Here is a 13,961-nt window from a genome sequence, read left to right as displayed (position 1 = left end):
TTCTTGTATTTCTTTTAACAGTGTTTTGTAATTTTCTTTGTAGAGGTCTTTTACCTCCTTTGTTATGTTGACTCCCAGGTATTTGATTTTTTTTGTTTTAATTGAAAAGGGGATGGTTTTTGTTTTTTTTTTTAATCTCTGCTTCTTCTGTTAGTTGTATAGGAAAACCTCTGACTTTTGTGTGTTGATTTTATAACCTGCTACCTTGCTAAACTGGTGGATGGTTTTGATTCCCTGTTGATTTTTAAAATTTTTTTTATAATTATTTTTGGGGCTCTGTGTTTTAATAAGCTTTCAGTTATTTAACTTTCTGATAGACCAAGTTTGGAAAATTCTGCCTCGGTTCTTCCCATGCTTATTCCTTCCAATGAGGCCGTTATATGTTGTAGTCAGGTACCCCTTTCAGATACACATTGTACTCAGTGATCAAATGGTGGTTAAGGCCATCAGGAGAAGAAAACTATTCCAAATAATTTTGTTCACTTCCTTGAAACACTTCTCTCTTTGGAAGTCACTGATCACTAACCATTGAGAAGCAGGATTTGGACATTTAAATTCTGTGCAAGTAAATATGTGGTTAAATGTCATTCAAAGGACCTTGTGTTTGCTTTTTATTTATTTTATTTTAAGTATATATGTATATATATTTTTATGATTCTTCATCTTGTACATTTTTTTCATCTCAGTTGTAATCCTGTGGACTTCCCACCACCACTTCACCCACGTGCCATCACCATAGCCCTGTGTGCTCTTCCCATTCCCATTTGGATCTTGTTCCTCTCTCTTCTCCCATAGAAAATCTCTAGCTTGCAGTTGTTAGATGTTCTTTTATACTTTATTACAGTTTATATATATATATAATTTATATATATTTATATTTATATAATATATATTATATATAATATATATATAACTTGTATATATTTATATTTCTATAATATATATTATATAATTTATATGTATAAATTGTAATATATATATATTATATACACACACACATATATATACATTTTTTTTTCCTGATCCCTTGCACTCCTGGTATGAGTGAAACCATCTGGTATTTTTCTTTTTCATTCTGGCTTATTTCATGATCATTTCCAGTTCCATCCCTGTGTTCCTTTTTTATACAGAAAGACTGTTTAGATATGCCTTTCTGACACCCCTGGAATAATTCCATCTTGGGGCAAAACTGTTGGTGCTATCTCCATTTTCATTCCAGTCTCAATTCCTCCAAATGCAGAGACCTCTATGCATCACACATATTGAATAACTTGCAGTTCTTCAAATGCAGCATATCATCTTGTGTGATTTGGTCTCACCCTGACTCAATAAGAACACCACAAAAACCAAACTTTTAGCCATTTCTATAGCTCTTGTAAGATTGCTTAAGTGTCCTTCTCTTTCTTTCCCCATGCTTAGCAAATAGGTTCAGGTGGTCACATTCATCCTGGTCTTCTCCCTACAGCTCCTCTAGATATTTAGCACTTGTGTGTACTTGTGTTGATATTACCTACCTACATTTGCTCTGATCCCCAAGGTCTGTGGGAGTGGAGATTTCACTCTGGGTTCTCTGTCTGCAGACGGCAACAGTTATATGAGGCTGAATAGACAAATACTCCTTAAAGATAGTCATTACACCTCTGCTGGAAACTTCTATTGCCTTAGATAACATGTTCACCTCATACTCATAGAGAATAGATGATGTCCAGTAGCAAGTCTAATTGAGGACAGTGACCTTATGTAGACTCATTCATCTCAGTTTCTGAATGGAGCTGATCCTGTCCTGTAAATGAAAATTGGCCATCCATTCATGTCGCTATTTTGCTGTTTGGCCAGGCAAGTGACCAACTATGTCTAAAGAAATTATGCTTTCAGGTTCGGGAGCTTCAAACACGACTACAGAGTGTGCAGGCCACAGGACCCTCCAGCCCTGGACGCCTCACTTCCTCCAACCGCCCTGTCAACCCCAGCACAGGAGAGCTGAGCACAAGCAGCAGCAGCAATGACATTCCCATCGCCAAGGTAACTTCCTTGGGACAGTGCTGGGGCTCCCTTCTATTATCTGGGTCACCAGCCTCCAAGGAGCTTACCCCACTGTACAGATATGTGATCAGTTTAGCTGATCACCAGAGGCTTTCTCATGGCTCTTGCAGGCCTCTGCTGTCCCAGACATCAGAGAGAGGGATAACTGACAAAGAGTTTTATGGTTTTTGTTTTAGATTTATTTATTTATTTATTTATTTATTTATACAAGAACTGGGGTGTAGGTGTCAGAGGTGTGGGGAGTTGGGGGATGATAGGATTAACCAAAGATGGAGTGGGGAACAGAACAGGCAGATGTACTGAAATGCACTGCTGAGAGGAGTAGGTGAGACAGGAGAGATCTGCTGCACCATGTGGCTAGCTAGCTTCCTGGCTAGCCAGGGACAAAACTGGTGGCTGGAAATAGTTTGATAGCACTGTGTTTAACCCCTGCACCACCAGGGAGGCCCATGACAAAGAGTTTCGAGTGTCTGTCGGTTGCTCTATGGATGCCAGCTCTCACTGGCCAGCCAGTTGGAACATATCACAGCTGACAAGTCACTGTGGAGATTGAGGTGGTTTGTCAGATTCTATAATATTTCAGGTGGATTAAAGTTTGTCTTCTAAGGTTCAGTCCAGGTGGGTTCTGAATAATGAACCAGTGATCTCCCCACTGAATGGCCCATAACCCCACAAGAAGAAAAACAATATGTGAAGGGCAAGTTGTGGGTTTGTAATAGGTAGCCCCACTGACTAATATGTTGAGTCAACCCCAGAACACTTTCCACTGATCCTCTTGCATGTTCTCCACAAGGTTGGTTCTCAACCCTCAGGTATGTTAGGTCAAATCACTGTTCCTTTACCCAACATAAGTTTGTACTGCATGGGATATGGCAATGTCTCTAGCTATTTTTGGTGGTAACAGCTGGAAGCTCCTGACATTTTATGGTTAAAAGCAGGGAGGCAACTAATTATCCCACAAGGTACAAAACAAGCCCTCTTTCCCACTCTCAATGTGTACTAACCCAGTTCAAAATGATAATAGATTAAGCCACTGGTAGAAAAATTAGGTAAGTGAACTGGTTTTTAAAACTCATTAACTGATGTAGTTGTCATGGTGAAACAAGAGCTCTATAACACAGTCCCAACATTTATGTGAAGAGCAATATGGCATTTTTAGATTTTGTTTTGTTTTTTTCAGGTTGCTGAGAGGGTGAAATTATCAAAAACCAGGTCTGAATCTTCATCATCTGATAGACCTGTCTTGGGTTCAGAAATCAGCAGCATAGGGGTAAGTGTTCCTGAGAAGCATGGCCAGAAAACACCCAGTAGAGCCACAGAGATACTCGTTTCTAGACGATAGAAGAATATCCTTGGTTCACCTCCAGTAAATGAGTTAATTATAATAATAAATCAGACCCAATTTCCTTCTGAAGCTCAGATTAAAATATATCGTGGTTTCCACATGGTAAATTACTTTTTCAGCCTTAAGGGAGATTTTTTTTCTCTACTTGAAGCCATTCAGAAAGAAATGTTACTGTTGATATATGGTGATTCAGATGAAATAGTTGAAATATCTGCTTTATGTCACCTACTGCCTCACAAACATGTTTGAGTCATAAACGGCTAAAAGCACTTTACCCTTACACATCCCTCTTGAAAGGAAGCATACTCTCCACTGAGGATGAATGCTGCCTTTGAAGTTAGCCCGATGCTCTGAAAGACCAGAACCTTCTAGAGGCACTCAAGTTTTCATTTGTAACACCTGTGTCCCTTGGGACTGCAGGCGCTAATGGATGGTGTAAAGGGAGCTGTTTCAGTTCCCAGGTGGATATCTTTTCATGATGGGGAATAAGACTAAGAGAACTAGCTCTTTGATCCCTGTGGGTAGAGAGAGTCTGAATAGCACTTTCAAAGCTTAATTTAGAACTTTGCACTGAAGAAAAATTGCATGCACTCAGATTTCACAGCAAAGCTAATTTGTAAAAATACAGCAGTCAGCTGATCTCCTTTGCTTCAACAGGGACAAGGGCCTAGAGTTGCAGAGGTTCAAGGAAGTAGAAGGGAGCCCAGACTTTGTCCAATACTCAAAGCTTGAGGCACACAAAGAGACATGATCAGCTGCACCTTCTGCCCACCATCCCATGCATGACGATCCAGCTCTATTTGTTCCTTATTATGTACTGCTTTTACAGTAATGAGTTTTTAACACTAGAATTGTTACACAACCTGAGGAAGGTTGTGTTACACAATGTAAACACCCCCTGATGCCCGATTCTTAAAGAAGATTAGCTTTAAATTATTCTCCATGCAAAGCATTGTGGGAACTGGTATCCCTAAAGTGGCATTGTCCACAGAGGAATCATTGCTCACCTGTACAGGTATCCAGCAGTGTGGCAGAACACCTGGCCCATTCTCTTCAGGACTGCTCCAACATTCAAGAGATCTTTCAGACACTCTACTCACATGGATCGGCTATCTCGGAAAGCAAAATTAGAGAGTTTGAGGTGGAAACAGAACGGTTAAATAGGTAAGGAGAAATCCTATGTGTTTGAGTGTTGGTGGAGGAACTGCCCCTACTTTCCCTTCCAGAGACTGATTCAGATTGATTTGTGTACAGCCATGTGCCATTTAACAATAGGGAAATATCCTGAAAAATGCATCCTTAATGATTTTGGCATTGTGACTGTTATCAAGTGTAACTGCCCCAAACTGGATGGTGTAGCCTATTGCACACCCATTACATGTAGTATAGCCTGTCGGGACCATCATAATATGGGGTGTCCATTGCTGAAATGTCTATAAGTGACACATAACTGTATTGCTCATCATCTTGCTCATCAAAAAAGTGACCACAGCTATCAGGGCTGGCTTCATGAGCCTGTGACATATGCATACGAATCATGTTTAGACAGACCTCATGCTTGCTTTGATGCTCTGCTATTGCCATATTAAATTCTTCATAATTTATGAACCAGGTTTCCTGCCTTTTTATTTTGCCCTGGCCCATGCAATTATGCTTCAAGTCTGGGGAGCAGTCCACATAGGGTGTCAAAATCGCCGGGATAGTTACAGACTATGCAGAACCACAGGGAGCTCTGGAATGTTGACTCTGTATTCTAGTGGTGCCTGGAGCTACCTGGTACCAGCAAAAGCAGTCTGATGGAGGCATCCAGGGACTGAGTTGGCACTCTGATCCAACTCTCCCAGGCCTCCCTATGGGCTCCCTGAGAGCTGTTTTATAATCTATGCAAACTGAAGGTTGTGCACAACCTTCGTCCCTACATCCTGTTGTCCTTTGCCCTGCTTAGAATGATTTTCCAGGGAGGTCCACCTGTCCCTTAGAAGTGTTTTACCATGAATTATGGGTTTTAATGGGTTTCTGCCAAATGTCACAACAGAGGCAGCTTAATTTCACACTTTTTCCTCTGTCATAGATGTTTATGAGGGAGTTACGAAAAAAGCAAAGACACACCAGAGCCAACCTATTCTAACCACTCTGACTCATAATTGGTCCCCCAGTGGCAGGATAGACTGTTGAATCACATCAGTTGTGTATGATTGCCTTCACCTAACCACCTTCAGAAAGAGCACAGTAAAAATCCGAAAGGCATAAGCTAACCAGGAGGAAATATGGATACTGTTTCTCATCCACCATTGCTTAATGCCATTCCTCTTGTGTCTGGCAATCCTGAATACACTGAATTACTATGTTAGTCCTCCTTCAATGGAAGCTGTTTAATATAGCACTTGAGAACTAAGGAAATGTGGGAATCTAGGTCATTTTAAATTTTCAAATTAAAGAATTTCTTCATTAAGCCCAAAATACTTAAGAGTATTAATTATTATAGCAAGAAAGAAGTAGCACTCTCAGTATCACAAGCTCAGAGTTCTTAAAAATTTCAAATCAGATCTACCCCATGCAACTTAATGAAGTCAGATGCTTTCAAAGGCCCTCTGTTTATTGAGGAGCTCTTCTCCACAGATTCTGGAATTTAACAAGCCTGTTTTGTATCTGAACTCAGGAGAGGTTCCTTTCTCTTCGATTACATACCTTGGAAAGCCAAAGAAGGAGGAAATAGTTTATGCTTGTAGCTCACATCTTTATGGTGTTTAACAGCTTACAAAGAGTTCTCACAGACAACCACTCAGTACACAACTTGTGCAGGCAGAATAGTTCCACTTTTTCTATTAAAATGGAAAAACAAAGACTTCATTAAGTTGCAAGTCTTTGATGCTGAGTAACTTGCCTTAACCCAGAGCTATGAGACAGCCTGACCACCTAGCCAGAAAAGAATTCCAATACTTGCCCTTTGACTTCACCTCCCTTGTCCTCTATAGGATCATATCTCCTGCTAAAATAAGGGGGTTCTTAGAAATAATACACCAGTATGTTCACCAATCTCAAATTGAAGGCATATTATGCTTCCTGAAATGGCAGATAGCTTTGTGATTGTGTTTGTGAGTGAGTGGGTGTGGAGGGATGGCAAAACGTGGTCATAACCTACTCAAAAGTGTGCCTCCTCATTTGTCAAATCAGTATTAAGCTCCTACAATGTACTGAGCTATTTGACATGCAACAGAATAACAAGGCCCCTGCTCTCGTGAGCTTATATTCTATTATGGGAGCTGAACAAAAGCAAACAAGTAAGCAATAGGGTAAGGAAGCCCCAAGTAAATAGAGAAGTGTGATAGAATAAAAGGAAGGGTTAATTTTAAATTGGCATCCCTAAAGATGAAAGTTTAGGTTGAGATTTCAAGAAATAAAAATAGCAGTCATGTGACAAACTGAGAAGAGTCTTAACAGAAAGGCTGGAAAGAGTTTGGCATGAAGTAGGAGCTGCCCGGAGGTCAATGAAACTGATATAGAATTAGTGAAAGGGGGCACAGATATGGGGGCAGAATAGGCAGGACCACTGGGACATGGCTTTGAGACCATTTACTCTATTCTAAGAGCCACTGGAAGACATTAAAGGGCCTTACCTAGAGAAGAGTAGATCTGATTTTAATTGTGAAAGATCACTCGGATGTGATGAATCAAGAGGTGAGGGACACAAATGGAATCAAGGAGAATATTGCTGTGGAACAGTGTGGCCAAAGTGGAGATGATGGGCAAGAGCTGGGCTCAGTGTTTGGTGGTATAGTCAGTGAAAACTGCCACCAGGTAAGATCCAGCTATAAAAGAAAGGGATGGCTCTCAAAAAAAATTCTGAGGGGTGCCACCTATATCATAGGCCGGTAGTTGTGGCCTTTACTGAGCTAGGGCAGGACAAGGTTTGGGTAAAAGTCAGAGTCCCATTTGGGAATGTTAAATTTGAGGTGTCATTGTGACATGCAAGTGGAATTATCAGGAAATGGTGGCTACATGAGGCAGACACTCAGATAAGAGCTCTTGCCTAGTGTTATTTGGGAACATAATGTCTATTAAAGTCAGGGACTGGGTAAAATCACCACCATGAAAAGAGTGTTCTTAGAGGAAGGGAGCCTGGGAATGAGCCAAAGGTATACAATTGTCACAAACTCTATAGAAAGTAAGGAAACAGAAGAAATACCTTTTATGGCAGAAGACTAACCAGTGAAGACCTGTCATGACCTAAGTAGAGGAACAACATATTAAGGTTAGTAGCCTGTTAGTAGGGTGTTTCCTAGAAATTCCCTAAGATGAGGTCATTAATATGGAAGTCTGTGAACTGGGTAAACATTTCATCTAATTAAAAGGGGCTGAAAGCATAGGGGGAGTGTTTCAAGAAGTCTTAGAGTGAATGAGGACAGAAAAGTGTGTTAGCATGGAATGGAACTGGGAGTTGCCAAAGACTGCCGCAGATGTGCACATGGGCAAGCCTCTCCATGTGCCATCCTGAGATGGTGCTGCCCAGGCTCATCCCTTCGGCCATGACTGGCCAGCCACTCAATACTCTGATCAGAGTACTACAAATGGGCATGCCCCATGGGAAACATATCACCATATCTAGGGCATTTGTATCCTAGAACAAAAGACTGAGAAGCTGAAAGTTTATTATGTTTTTCCAACATTGCCATAAATTGAATTTACAGTTCAGGTTCCAATAAAACTAAAGTTCTCACCTGTAGTTAAGAGTTGCAGGACATATTATCCCAAAGGTCCTTTGAATACAACCTATGACCTCATTTACTTCCCTTTCAAAGACCCCAAAGGGCTAGTTCTCATTTCTTAACTGATTCATTTTTTGATTCTGCTCTGTAGTGAGTAGTTAATAGTATAAGGTCTGAGTTCAAATCTCAGGTCAAGGTTGTTAATTTTTCCATGTCACATTTTCTTTATCTGGGATAATATAATACTTATTTCAAGTGGGGATAATATAATACTTATTTCAAGGGCCATTGGGAAGATTATTAAGCAGTGCTCAATGAATAATAGCCATTACTGTGCCACTGCTTCTTCTCACTTGTCGCTGTAGAGGGTGATTTATTGAAGCATTTGCTTTCATATTGTCAAATGGCTTTCTCACTTCCCATGTATCCCCAAAATCCAGATAGTATCTAGCATATGGCATGAGGATGGCAAGATGGGAGCTTATATTTTTTTCTAAATCACAGTGTTCAGTGATTCTTTTTACCAAGAGTTGTTTTCTTATAGCTTTGTATTATTTACATAAACACCTGACAAACATCCTGACCTGCATTTCTGGCCTGATCAACTAAAATATTGCAAAGTCATTAGAATCCTGGTTGAAGTTGCAAAAATAGTATTTTTTTTCTTTTGTAGCCGTATTGAACATCTCAAATCCCAAAATGACCTCCTGACCATCACCCTGGAAGAATGCAAAAGCAATGCTGAGAGGATGAGCATGCTGGTGGGCAAATACGAATCCAATGGCACAGCACTAAGGCTGGCCCTCCAGTACAGGTAGAGAAAGGGGATGGGTGTGGGGCGCGGTAGTTGAAGATGTAGATAGAGTTACCTCTGTGTGAACGTAGAAATCAGGCTTATGAAAGATATAATTGGGGAAATAGATACAAGTATTGGTGTGATACCTAGAAAACCAGTTAGTGTGCCATGCAATTAAGAAAATGAGGACAATGAATATGGTTTTAGTATACAGATATATTTCTGCAGCATAGTCATCTTAAATATTATTCAAGTAATGTCACTCAAAATATCAGTGCTTCTTGGCCTTTTGGCTAAGATCAAGTGCAAAATACCAGCTGTATGCATTACATATTCGTTTAGTTTTGTTCTTTCCGTATATCCTATATATTCACATACATTGTTATAAATGTAATTTCTATTTCTTCAGCCCTCAGTCTCCCCTTGTTTTGAATGACTGTCCCTGTGCACCATTTAAATATTGCTAGTTAATTGTTTCTATAAAAGACATTTAGATTTTTGCAGACTTTTGATATTGAAAATAATTTTATGATGAATGATTTACCCAGATAATAGTTTCATTCCTTTGAATATTTACCTAGGGGTAAAATCCCTGAAGCTAAAATTATAGGTCACAGGACATGAATATTTCCATGACTGTCAGATGTGTTACCACTCTCTCCCCATGAAACAAGCCAGCCAAATGAATGTGATTCATTCACTGAGGAGAAAGTAGTACATGAATGTGCCACTATTTTTCATCAACTTTGGGCTGCTTGTTCAATGCTACAAAAATTGTGTTCATAGAATTATTTAATTAATGTCACCAGTTAGGCATATTTGCCAAGGCCCAGAGTAGTAACTGTATCTTACTCTTAGCATCCTCTAAAAATCCATGTTATTTTTTAAAAACCTGCCTCTTCAGAAAAACAAAATCAAACCAAAATATACTAGACCAAAACTAGAGAGTAATCATACTAATTGCTGACAGATAATTCATTTATAATAATGGTGGTTGCCCACAGTCTCCCTTTCATCCTTAGATGAAGCAGTTCCCTGGCATCTATATCCTGAAGATGGGCTGCCCTGTGCAGGGGAGCTGCCAGCACCCAGAGCTCATGATTGGGCCCCTTCCTTATCTCTCTGTAAAGGAAGATGAGATTTAGGACAATCAAAATCACCTCTTGACAAAATGTTGCATAGAAGAACATCTCCTCTGCTCAACTTGGAGAAACTCATCAGTCATTGTTCAGGAGAGAATTTCACTGCTGTAAGCATCCTGTGTGGGACCACATGACCCGCCTCCTGTGCAGACCTGGGTCCATGTGGGTCACTGACAGTGGTAGAACTGGCAAAGCTCTCTAGTCTTCTACCTGGTATGCCCTGTGATGACAACAGCCAAGGAGAGGGGTTGTCTTCTTTCTAGAAATCCAAAAACTCTGTCAGAAGTTTTGTGTTTTATGAGACAATTTACAAATCTAATAGGTATTTTTTGTGATGCTGGCCCTGTTCTTCACCAGTGCTGTCCAGTATGGTAACCACCAGCCACACATGACTATTAAACTTATAAAATATAGCTACTAGTATGAAGGAACTGAATTTTTCATTTTAAGTAAATTATTTTCAATTTAGATAGCCACTAGCTAGTGGCTACTATACTGAATTATATACACCTAGGTCAAAATAGTCTCCTTTTTGGGATGTTACACTAGTTTCCTATTATTGTATGACTATTATGCCATAGTTCCAAGGGTCAGGAATCTGGGGATGGTTTAGCTAGGTTGTGCAACTTAGGTTCTGGTCAGGCTGGCATCCAGAGCTGTGACACCTGAAATCTTACCAGGAGTTGGGGGATCTATTTGGATGACTCATGAACCCATTGTCAGATGGAATCCTAAGTCCTTTGTTGGTTATTGGTTGGAAGCCGTACTTCCTCGTCATGTGAGTCTTCCCTAGGGCGACTTAAAAATACCTTCAAGCTGGGCTTCTCTAGAAAGGATGATCTAGCATAAGGTTGAGAGACCAAGAAGGAAGTCACAGTGATTTTACTGATAATAACCTAATCTGGATGTGGCATCCCCTCACTTCTGCTATAGTCTCTTAGTCACACATACTAGCCCAAGAGCATGTTGAAGGAGCTAAAATGGAGTGCAGATACCATCTGCAAGGGTTGGGGGCCAAATTAGAGTCTGGCCACCACGGGTATGACCTTCCTTTTAGCTGATCAAAGAACAACAAATCAGCCTCTGTGCTATGCTGCTGTCCTGCAATTTTTTTCTAGATCCTACTTTAAATTGTCCACAAATGGCAGGTGGCAAGATAGCCAGGCAAGTTCCTGAAACTGTCTAAAGAATATTCATAAGTGGCTTCTCGCTCATGGGGACAGGTCAGAGCTACCTTCCACCCTGGGCGTGCACAACAGGAAAATACCTACCCGCTGCCCACTGCAGCCACCACTTCTGCTTGTGTTTCAGTGAGCAGTGCATAGAAGCCTACGAGCTCCTTCTGGCACTGGCTGACAGTGAACAGAGCCTCATTCTAGGACAGTTCCGGGCAGCTGGCGTGGGGTCCTCCCCAGGTGAGTCCTCCCCTGGCCCTGGCCCTCTTCCTCTGCCACTGCGACTTACTTTCCAGCCCTATCATGGCTGCTCATACTGTATACATCCTGATGTGAAATTCACTTGTCAAGCGTATCTTTTGTTTTTTCCTCATGACTTAGTAAATTTACGTTGGATACAGAAAGAAGTGGAGCAGAAACAGAATTACAGACAAGTTTAAACAAACAAGGCCTCTCAGGAAACATATCCTCCCTGGTGGTCCTAGGCCAGATGGAGCCAGAGGCCCACATTCCTGATGAAAGGGACCAGCCTGTCTCTGCAATGCTGTTTGCTAAGGGTCCACTTGCCTTTATTTGTCTTGCTATTTTTATTGGCTATGCTCTTTCTCCAGGTTGCTCCTTTAGGTTGATTTGAAGTATGGGTTTCCCTCTACCTCATCTCCAGGAATACAGAGGACTTGGTTTCACACCTTGTCTGTTTCCTACAGTGCTAACCCCAAGCCAGGTCATGCAGTCTGCTGCTTCTCCTCAAATCCCTTCCCCCCTTAGTCCTCTCTCACAAGGGATCATGGTCCTGGTGGCCTGCTTTGTACCCCTACATCAGCACCATCCTTCCTCTCTGTCCCTCAATTTTGAGTAACTGGAAGGGATATTTATTTGAGAAAAACAAAAGTGTAGCATTGTAGTTGGCAAAGTTTCTAAAATTTCTCCTGTGAATCAGATTGTGGTTCTTGCAATAACATGATAAAGAAAGTTATGGAAATGACACCTGAAAAGAGAGGAGATCAAGGGAGAAGGTAACTTCATATCCAAGTTACCCAGAAAGGCAAAAACTCTCTATTTGTAGAGTAACTACCTTCCACTCCTCTCTGTTGTGTTTTTTAATAGCATCATCTCCCAACCCAGGAGTAGAACCACTGCCAACATTTCCATTAGAAACCTCATTTTTCAGGGGTCTCTTAACTGAACCATAAACTTTATTCTTCATGTGAAATAGATCCTAAAATGATCTTGGCCTGCTATCAATTCTTTAAAAATATATGTATAAAGGTAAATGATCAATTAGAGGGGGAAAATCAATCATTTTATTTTCATTTTGTATCAAGGAGTGTCTTAAATCATTCCATTCTCAAAAGCGAGGCTTTTCATCAGGTTTTTATGAGGCTCTACCTATTCAGCACAGTTGCTTTGTGGGTGCTTTCAGGGCTTAAACAAATCTGCATTTAAAATATTTAAAACCAATAATGAAATGTTTTGTATTAATGAAGTCCTGGGTAACTTATGAATATATTTACAAAATGAAATGGTCATTAGTATCATCCCTTCTTCAGAACAGCATACAAACAGCAGTCTGCTGGTGAGCTTTCTGTAAAATTTCTTTTTTATAATATAATAGTTTATTTTTACATCATTTTGTACATTTTTTTTTCTCAATTGTAATCCCCATGGGTTTCCCATCACCAAGTCACCCATGTCTGTAAAATTTCTTATTTGTGGAAGGAAGATGAGAAAGAAAGCTGTCAAGGAGATGCCAACAGCCGTCCAGGGAGCCCCAATTCTGTAGGACATGGGCACCCAGACTTCTTCCCACTCTCCCAATGCTGCTGACAACAGTGGCTGAACTGTCACCCTCTGCCTTCACGAGTTGTACAGCAAAGCAAATGCTAGTTTGTGACATTTATATTTACATTATTAACATTGGTGTTCTTTTCTTTGTTTCTTCTTTACGTCACAGACTTTCATTATGCTCATTCTAGAACATCTAGTCAGTCACTGGTTTTCTGACTGTGCCATGGGAAACGAGGAGTTTCTTGGACCCCAGGAAGAGAGTTAGAGGGTGGGAAGACTGTTTACCTGTCATCCTGGTCCCTTAAACAACTTCCACATTTCCAGATATAAATCCTATTCTTTGAAATAAGATTTCATTTGAAAATATTTGGAAACATGACTCTCCACTGTAGAAGTTGCAGACTGGTGACTTATTTGGCCAGCACAGTTTTTAATTTTTTTAATAGAGTACTATTTTTTTAAGATTTATTTTTATTTATTTATACATACAAGAATTGGGGTGTAGACCAGAGCTGTGGAGATGGGGTGAGAGGATTCACCAGAAACAGAGTGGAGAGCAGAGCAAGTAGATCCACTGAAATACACTGCTGAGGGGAGCAGCAGGTGAGATTGGAAAGGTCTTCTCTACCATGTGGGTCAGCTCCCAGGGCGGGAATTGAACTCATGCTGCAGTGACTGGTGACCAAAGAGGTCCCAGCATGGTTTGGTATTTTTGTTTGTTTTAGTGGTTTTATTTTCTTTTATTTCTCTTGATATTGACATATTCCAACCACTTTTTTGACTCTTCAAACATTTGAAGAGTCATCAAATTCAACATATTCAAATCCAAATTTAGAGTCTTTTCTAACCCCATGACCAAACAGGACTCTTTTTCTATTTTGCATCACTGTCTGCCTAATTTATTTTTGTATTTTTTAAAGTTACATTAATTTATAACACTTATGATAACTATGATATGCTTCAGAT

At 40.3% G+C, this 13,961-nt stretch overlaps 1 protein-coding gene across 2 annotated transcripts in view; it reads left to right on the top strand.

Moving 5' to 3' along the window:
* The window catches only part of MCC (mutated in colorectal cancers), a 312,445-nt gene that overhangs the window by 264,435 nt on the left and 34,049 nt on the right, over window positions 1-13,961 (top strand). For both annotated transcript variants that reach the window (XR_001145197.1, XM_004678375.2), the window contains exons 7-11: window positions 1,876-2,022; window positions 3,224-3,313; window positions 4,404-4,552; window positions 8,768-8,908; window positions 11,344-11,447. Coding sequence is in view for 1 of the 2 variants with exons in the window: in XM_004678375.2 (XP_004678432.1) it covers window positions 1,876-2,022; window positions 3,224-3,313; window positions 4,404-4,552; window positions 8,768-8,908; window positions 11,344-11,447 (631 nt within the window). In the remaining variant the exon portion in view is untranslated. The remainder of the gene's footprint in view (window positions 1-1,875; window positions 2,023-3,223; window positions 3,314-4,403; window positions 4,553-8,767; window positions 8,909-11,343; window positions 11,448-13,961) is intronic.

This window comes from Condylura cristata, unplaced genomic scaffold (genome assembly GCF_000260355.1).
Source record: "Condylura cristata isolate star-nosed mole 26May11 unplaced genomic scaffold, ConCri1.0 scaffold00007, whole genome shotgun sequence".
Classification (NCBI taxonomy): Eukaryota; Metazoa; Chordata; class Mammalia; order Eulipotyphla; family Talpidae; genus Condylura; species Condylura cristata.
This window is presented reverse-complemented; position numbering and strand designations above follow the sequence as displayed.